An 8,836-nucleotide genomic window follows, 5' to 3' on the forward strand; every position below is an offset into this window, starting at 1 on the left:
GGACCCTTCGTGCCGCGGCCCGGCCGGAGGAGCAGCCCCACGTGCTTTATATCGCGGCGTGGAGGGATGTTATCGTGATAACGGGATCTGCTTTCTCTCATATGTGGCTGTTGTGAATTATGGGTTTCTCATGGATTCTGTAATTAATTAGTGAGGCACAGAACGGGTGATGAATTACGATATGGGTTGTGCTACTTACTGCTGGAGGAAACGATATATAAAAGTTTGGCCCTTGTTTCTGCTCCTGATTCTTGAAAACATGTGACTTGTTGCCTTTCTCGCTGCTTTCTTACGTACAGGAGCACTGGGGACATAAAGCTAGTTTTAACAACAGCTGCTGCGATTTTGTTGATGTAACCAGAATTTGTTTTGCAAAACCTAATTCCACCTTGTCCCTTTTCCCTTTTTTTACTATTTAGTGAAAATAGACTGCTTCATTTCAGTTGCTTTACACATGTGTAGCCTGGACCTGCTCTGTAAGGGATATTCTAAATGGAACCTCTAAGAGCGGACTCTTTCCTCTGTAAAGTGAAAATAAGATTTAAGTGTCTTCGATGTGTATATTGGTTTTCCTTTCTCTGTTATTCAAACAGCAACAAAAAGACCCAAATCGGGTCCCTTGACCAGAGATAGATGTTTGTGGCCTCATTAAACTTGCAGATGAATCTCCTTTCTGGGCTTCTCTACTGAACACTTCTTAGCAGTGCATGTGTATGAAGTATTAGAGATGTTTATCACTTACCTACTAGTCACATGCTAAAAACAGTTCTTAAGCTTACTTAATGCTTTGGCAGATTCCTAAATAACTAAATAGGAAGTAGTGTTTTAGCCATTTACCCAAAACCTAAACTTCCCCAAGGAGTCTTAAAGCAAAAAAATTATTTCATGAGTGTTTCAAAAATACCTTAGGTTGGGGGTGATTTTAGTACATCAGACTAGAATAATGAACTTCTGGATGTAATATGTTTCTTAAGCTGGGTTAGGTGGTCGCTTTAATGTTGTGGGTTTTTTTCTTTTTTCTCCTGTAATGATAGGTCATTAACCACTAAGAAATAGTAGCACTTTGGTAGCATAAAACACATTACATAGGAAAAGTAGTTGAAGAAATTATTTTTCTATAACCAAGAGCCATTGCTCCAAGGCCACGCCTCTGCACAATTAATGAGTGGTAGGGGTAATACATCTAGCACTGCAAGAACATTTTTTTTTTCTTCTTTGTATAACTATGTTGACTCTAAAGCCATTTGTTTTCAGCTATAATAATTTTTCTTTATTGTTACTGGGTATTTCAGTTTCTAAGATCTAATTGCTGAATAGTCATAAATGTTTTCATTTTAAACACATATATGAGTACTCCAGATATTAAGTACGTAGCAAGTTTTGTGGTTTTTCTTTTTTAAATTTTTTTTTCTCTTTCCAGGAAACACATGAGGAGCACGATACTTCTACTGAAAATACAGATGATTCTAACCATGATCCTCAGTTCGAGCCCATAGTTTCCCTTCCTGAGCAAGAAATAAAAACTCTGGAAGAGGATGAGGAAGAACTCTTTAAGATGTAAGCAGAATATTTATTATCTGAATATTTTATTAGGCTTAAACTTGAATGTGTTTATAAAAAGCTAAGTTAACTTGTTAGGAGTCTCTGTACATGAAGCGGTAATCTAAGTAGGTTGGTATTTACCGTGGTGGCAGAGACTGAATGGGGGGGTGGTTGATAATAACACCCCAGGAAACTCTGAAGTTTGGACCAATAGGAAGGAGGTGATATTACAAACCTGGCTTTAGTATTGTTTAGCCTAAAAGAAAACATTAACTTGGATAATTAGAGGTTTGAAATTGTGTGACCATGGTCTGAAACAAATATTTAGGGGGGAAAAGTGAGATATATGTAGTGTTGCTGCCATGCATTCCCAGTTGTAAAGGATGATGGATGATATATTGAAACAATAAAAGCAGTAGGTACAGTACAATATTGGGGCATTTGTGGCAGTACCTTTCTGCTTCCTTAAACATGGTTTTATCCTTAGATTGAATTTATTGTCAAATTGGGATAGCTTGTTTAAGATGTGTGATCTGCCTGAAGAAACATGCAAGCTAAAGGTTTAAGAAGTATTCTGAATTTGATCAGTGATGTGGTTGCTTTAAATAGTTTTTAAAAATGCTGCTTTTACTTAATCACAGAAGGGTGCTGTTCGCCTAGATGAGAGATTTGAGTTCTCCTTATACAGATTCTGGTAAAAACTAAAGCAGTGTTCAGTTTCTGACAAGTAGCGTGATGAGATCTGACCATTAGGCCTCTGTGCACATGGGATGTTCAGTGTCAGAAGAATATTTTTTATTTAAAAAAGGGGGGGGGGGAGAAATAATAACATAAGTTCCAGTGCTCTGTATGTTCATTTTTATGTCTACAAAAGGGTAAAGGAGAAAAGGAATCTTTTTTTTGAATGCTGGTTGCTCCAATAGCTAAACTTAGCGGAGTCACCTACTGAATGCCAGATAGACTTAGGAGGGACTTGCTTTGGACCAAAGTAGTTCATCTGCATCAGAGCATCTGTTAGAGTAGCTTGCTCCAACATCTGCCACCCTCTCTTGAAGGAACTGGCCTATTACAAGTCCTATCCCTTGCTCTTTTATAGAACTATAAAAGTATATTTTTTAATATATCCTCTAGTGTGAGCAGGTGCTTCCTTTCCTATAGCAGTGTCTTGAACTCCTCACTAGCAGAGCTCAGGCTGTCTCTTGGGTCAGTTTTAACTAATGTCCCAAACTGCTCCTGTTTTTCTTTTGGCACACTGGCATCCTGGAAGATTAAACAGTGATGTTCTGAAGCAGGTATGTTGCACTGCAGTGCAGCACTAAGCTTCCTTTATTCCTGATACCAGAATAGCAACAGCTAGGTTTTTAGAGTTAAAAGGAAATGTGTGACTCCACAGGGTGAGGCACTTTGTTAACGGTTGATCAGACATTGGGCTTGGAATTATACAAGACTTTAGCCTCAAACTGCTCAGTTTCTTACACTAATACTGCAGTTAAATGTAGCAGTTGCATTCATAATATGCATAAGAACTCTAGCTATGTCAAAACCTGTTAATTATCTACCTTAATTTAAAAGGTTGCCTGCACAAAATATGTTCATTATTCCCCAAAAGTGTGTCCAGAGCTTGTTGAATTTTTAGTATAGCTGTTACATAATTCCTAATAGTTTGTTATTAAATGTGAATTTATCAGTTTCTAAATTTATATGCTGAAGTAGAACAGGGAACCCTACAAGAAGAATTGTTTTCTTTCTTGTGTGTGGCTTGTAAAAAAACCAGCTATAGTGTTCTGTTGACTATGCTCTTTCCATAAATGTTTCTACGTGCAGGCTAACTTCTTAAACTCTCTCTTCTTTAAGGCGAGCAAAACTGTTTCGATTTGCATCTGAGAACGACCTTCCAGAATGGAAAGAACGAGGAACTGGTGATGTAAAGCTCCTGAAACACAAGGAGAAGGGAACAATTCGCCTCCTCATGAGGAGGGATAAAACCCTGAAAATTTGTGCAAACCATTATAGTATGTTATGCATTGCTATTCTTATTATTTTTGTTTTTAAAAAATAAGCTTGTAGAGTTGTACATTGTAGATTAAGAGCTCAGTGGCTCTTTAGTAGCAGCTAGAAAATTGCTATATGTCTTTAAACAGGAATCAAACTTGTATTAGACTGTAAATGTAGTTGTCTCTTGCTCTGCACACAAGGCTACAAGCATCAAAAACATGACTGCTTATTTTTATTAATGGAAAGAAGCTGTAGTTGGTTTTGGTGATTGCCTGCAAAGTTGAGTCTTAAAGTTGTTTTTTATTTTCTTTGTTGTTTTTGTCTGTTTGTTTTGGGTTTAGATAGACTGATAGTCTTCTAAAGACACTTCAAAATTTAGCTGGGATAGACAGACATTACGTGATTGCTCCCAACGTGTGTGTGTGTGAGGGGTGTTTAATGATTAGCGAGTATAGAAAATGTAGGTTTTAATACTGTTTAGTATAAGAAATTAATTTATGCTGGCTTGTTTTCATAAAAAAATGAGAAATAAGCAATCGTAATAATTTACTACTTTGAGCTGAATGTCTGAATTGGTAGAAGCAGTTGCTCAACCACCAGAAAACACAGAGGTGCTAAACTAATCTGTGGCTGCCTTTCTCTGCTTGTGAAATAAACTGAAATGAACATGGTATGTTCAGTTAACTTATTCAAAAAGAATGTGTATCCAGAGCTGATGGAGCAGGAGAGGTTTGTTTCTTTGATCCTCAATGAAAATAAACATGAAAGGGCAAGACAGACTTGAAAGTCAATATGACTAGCAACAAGTAGACTAATTTGGTAATACTTTGTTACTTGCTGTGGTAATACCCAGTTTTTGTATGAAGAGTATAGAGTATTCTGTGGAGTTAAACTACATTTAGATTACTTGAAATAACTTGTTTGAAGTAGCTTAATACAAATCTGAAGTCAGAAGCAATGCTGCTTGTTTCCTTTGGGTAGATCTCTTCAGAAAGTCAGACTATTCAGGGGATGCAGGTGTTCTGCTTAGGAAATGAAATGGCAAATGTGAAAGCAGAGTAGTCACCAACCAATGAGAATAAACCTTTTGTTTAGGAAAATAAATGTTCCACATATGCAAAACAGAATTGATAATTTTATAGTGTTCCTGTCAAAAGTTTTTTCCTAGAAAAACTGCTTTCAGTATAATTTCTTTATTGAGCTTATGCTGACTCACAGGCAGACAAAAGGACTCTCTATTTTTGCAAAACATTAAATGAAACAAAATGTAATTTATCTCAAAAATTTTAAAAAAGCAAGAAAGTGAGTAGGCTCTTCAGATTTCTCCCAAACTAAACAAAGGACCTAGGGGTCAGGGGGAAAAAAAAAAAGCCTTACTTAAAGTTTGCATGTGTGTAATGTAGAAAGTCTTAGAGTAGTATGAGAAGTAACTTTCCAACTTCTGCAGTCACTCAGCATTCTTTTACACAGTAGTGGTCTTGGATCATTTTATTTGAGGACGTAAAGAAAAATATATATGGGCACCATTATCTTCTATTTATCCAAAGTAATTCTGTATAAAGTGGTTTACATAAGCATTGCAGTCAGTTGTTAATAAGATTTATGGAGGCTGGTGTCGAATGCATTTACTATTGTGCTGTGTACATCTTTTAATGCTTTCTTTTCAGTCACACCCTTAATGGAGCTGAAGCCTAATGCTGGGAGTGACAGGGCATGGGTCTGGAACACACACGCTGACTTTGCAGATGAAAGCCCCAAGCCTGAACTTCTGGCAATCCGATTTTTAAATGCAGAAAGTGAGTGGACTGGCACTGAACTTATGTTGATTGTATACTGTGATGTTACACTGCATGTCTAAATACTGCTGTAAATATGCTGTATCTCACCACTGCGTGCTAGTGTTAGCTAGTTACTGCTTTAACTGAGAGAAGTCACTTAATCACTTAAGCATGTGTTGACAAACTGTAATAATTACATCTCCAGTAATATTTATGGAGCTTCCCTCTCTAAGCACTTTTTTTAACTTAAGCCATTTCATGCAAATGTAATGGCAGTTAAAACTAAAAGCAGTAATACTAAGGGGTACAGATTAATACATGCAGCTTGCTTTCATTTATCCCAGGTGCTCAGCTGTAGTTAACATTAGATGTTTGGATTAGAAGTAAAGAAATACCAACCTGAGATTTCTGGTCCCATCTGTGTTAGCAGAACATGGGATTTTTTATTTTTTTTTTTAATGGAGTATGTAGTATCTTCTTTATTTTGATTAAATGGAACACTCAGTGAAAAGTGCTGGTCAAGCCCAACTATCATACTAGTTGGTGGGTTTTTCTGGAGTGACTACATTGACTACCACAACAGAAAGTAGTTCTGTAATTTCATATGGATCAGCTAGTAGGGCCGAATTCCCCAGCTCCTTAGGATTGAATCAAAGTAGTGCATTTTTCTTGAAGAAAAAAGCAAAATGTGAAAGAGGAAAAACCTTTCTGATCCACCTGCTTAGTGCTTGCTGCTTTCTTAATGAAATATGAAATTAAAGGGTTTTGGTAACTAATTACTCTTTGAAAAGTCTTTCCCTCTTTCTGGTAGAGGTTGTTCAGCCTATTGAGTGTTTTGTCTTGAGGGTGTAGTAGTCCTCTTTGCCTGCGTAGCCCTTGCAGTACTGACTAAGCAGATGACAGGTGAACAGACATTAGTATGCCCTTCAAGTATCTTTTCCTTCTGAGATGCTTGAAAAGGAATCGATACAAATACTTCCTGAACTAGTTTGAGTGGCTGCTGAATTCCTGTGGGACAACAGTGACCTCGTGTGGTCAGTCAGACCAAGTTGGCATACCAAATTACCTGTATAGTTCTGGTGTTAGGAAGTACCTTGCCTGATCTGCTTCTGGGTCTTGTTGCTTGTATTACTTGTGTAGAAACATTATTGTAACTTGATCAACCGCTTGGAATGACTGTTAAGTCAAGTGGTGGCTTAGACCAATCATAATGCTTCTTTAGCTGTCATAGTCAGGAATAGGAGGAGTCCAGGCCTTTGCATATTGAATCTGAATGCCGTGCTAATGAAACAGGCTTTATCTTCCATTCTTGATGCTAAAAACCCTAAGTTATGGCAAGGATGTGACGGTCTCTTAAGGTATAATGTAGCTGACAAAGACAGTAGTGTAAAGCTAATCTTCAGTCTTGTGCACACAGTCATATTAGCAGTCTCTGACATCATATTGTCATTCCTCTAGTCTAGGGACAGCTGGGAGTTGTAATAACTATAGAACAGCTGCTTCTGGCGTTGTTTTAAATATTTTGCAAAATAAGCTGCTTTAATAGACTTGCTAAAGAAAATAAACTGCTTCTGTACAAAGATGTGATTCAAGCATTTTGCATAGCGTCTTGGATGATTTTAAACTAGATTACTTTGTAAGTGCTTACGAGTTTTGTTCAAGCAAAACTTCTCAGGTATCCTTCCTCAAGATTGGAAGTACTCAGTGTTGCAAGTAAGTAAACCTAATGAAAAAATATTCTATATTTACTGAAACAGATGCACAGAAATTCAAGGCAAAATTTGAAGAATGCAGGAATGAAGTAGACAAGAGAGCAAAGAAAGGTAAGGTTAAAAGTCTTGAATGTAGTACCATGCCACTTTTTCTAGCTGTTTTTATAGCCCCCCTGGAGTATCATTGTCTTTTAGCAGACTCACTCTGTCCTGAACTGCACTCTTCAGTTCAGGTACTTTTTGTGTCTGCAAGAGTAATAGTTCACAGGAGTGACAACTGCCTTCTTTCTTGTAGAAGGCTGTTACAATTGCTGATGGGACATTGCTTCTTTGAGAGGCTACTAGAGAAGCCATTCTGGTTTATAGTAAACATATGAACTGTGAACACTGCAGCCACAGTGATATTTCCCCTTTCCAGTTCTTCTTCCCAAATTCCGCAAATACATAATCATGCAATTGGAATTCTTAGTTTTTACAGTTATTAATATTAATGTGTATGAAGTTGTAGCATTTCTTCACAAGTCTCACTTTATTTAGTAGATTAATGCACTGCCTTGTAGAATTGCCTGTGTGACAAGATACCCCACTGTGTAAAATAAACACTTCCATCTTTCTAAAGTACAGATTACTAGTGGTCTGCAGTCAATGCTCTTCAAGATATTTAGATCTGAATTTTTCAGTCTTGAACTTCCTATTCCCCAGTTTCAAACCTGGGAACTTGACTTGGGGTTTTTTTTGTTAAGATAGGGAAGAAGCTAGGGACTTGAGACATTTACTTGACTGGAAACTGTATGGAGTCTGTTACTGGTACCAGCAAAGCTGACCAAATGTTATGTTTCTCAGTTGCTATGATTAGACCCTCATTTAGTGATTAAAATATGCAAGTGGTATTTCTTGAATTCTGACATCTGAGGTAATTGCCAAAGGAAAAGAAATGGAATGAATCACTCAAGTGCTCAGTGGAGAATTTATTTACTTTTGTTCTTATTCTAAATACCAGCTGTCTCTCCTTGCCCCCTTCACACTCCACCTCTCTACTCCTTCCCCTGTAACAGGAAAATCCATCACTGTCTGTGTGTAACTTTATTCCTAATCGATCTCTTAGCAGGCACAGACAAAAATGATAGTGCTGATAAAGTTGCTGAAAAACTAGAAGAGCTTTCTGTAAAGGAAGAGAGCAAAGAGTCCGAGAAGAAAGAGACCAAGGAAAAAACTGAAGAAAAGCAATAAATCATCCTGGGCCTTGCAGTTTTTCCTTTATTCTTTTTCTTTCTTTCTTTTTCTTTTTTTTATTTTTTACAAGGGACTTTATAAGGAACTGAATTCAACATTGAGGTTGTTTTTTCTAAGCTTTTGCCCTTTTGAAGATGTCTTCAGAAAATCCATTCCCAGTCATGAAAATGTACTGTGCTAACTTTCTTTTCCATAGTGGAAACATTTATAGTCATCCAAAAGAGTGAATAAAACAAACTTGAAAACAGCATCAGAGGACAGAACTGAGTTTTCTATATACTTTAAAGGCTTATGTATACACTTGTTTCTTTGGGTGTTGAGATACATATCATCATACCTGTGGATTAACTAGGTTAACAGACTTTACAAACAGGGAAGATTAAGATTGCATACATGTTTCTTATAGGGCTTCTAAAAGTGTCATATAACAGACCTCTCACAGTTTTCCTGCTGTGTGTTCCTGAGCAGGGAATGTGCCTGTGATTCCTGAAAGGCAGCAGACTTCTGGAATCAGGCAATAGAGCATTCCTGGCACACTGTTCATGATGTTCCATCAGACAGTGAAAATAAGGGTGG

At 37.2% G+C, this 8,836-nt stretch overlaps 1 protein-coding gene across 1 annotated transcript; it reads left to right on the plus strand.

Annotated features, from left to right (window-relative positions):
- The first annotated feature begins 1,416 nt into the window (after positions 1 to 1,416).
- On the plus strand, positions 1,417 to 8,504 carry RANBP1 (RAN binding protein 1). The gene is made up of 5 exons (XM_010087083.1): positions 1,417 to 1,557; positions 3,397 to 3,554; positions 5,205 to 5,333; positions 7,073 to 7,138; positions 8,133 to 8,504. Coding segments are annotated over exons 1-5 (480 nt in total). The 5' UTR covers positions 1,417 to 1,555; the 3' UTR covers positions 8,258 to 8,504.
- The last annotated feature ends 332 nt before the right edge of the window (positions 8,505 to 8,836 follow it).

Source organism: Pterocles gutturalis, unplaced genomic scaffold, assembly GCF_000699245.1.
Source record: "Pterocles gutturalis isolate BGI_N339 unplaced genomic scaffold, ASM69924v1 scaffold42891, whole genome shotgun sequence".
Taxonomy (NCBI): domain Eukaryota; kingdom Metazoa; phylum Chordata; class Aves; order Pterocliformes; family Pteroclidae; genus Pterocles; species Pterocles gutturalis.

What these genes read in the sequence shown, in the direction of transcription:
- RANBP1 (XM_010087083.1), top strand. An exon ending in AATTTGTGCAAACCATTATA is followed by an intron (nt 3,555 to 5,204) that starts GTATGTTATGCA and finishes CTTTCTTTTCAG; the next exon opens with TCACACCCTTAATGGAGCTG. An exon ending in CCGATTTTTAAATGCAGAAA is followed by an intron (nt 5,334 to 7,072) that starts GTGAGTGGACTG and finishes TTACTGAAACAG; the next exon opens with ATGCACAGAAATTCAAGGCA.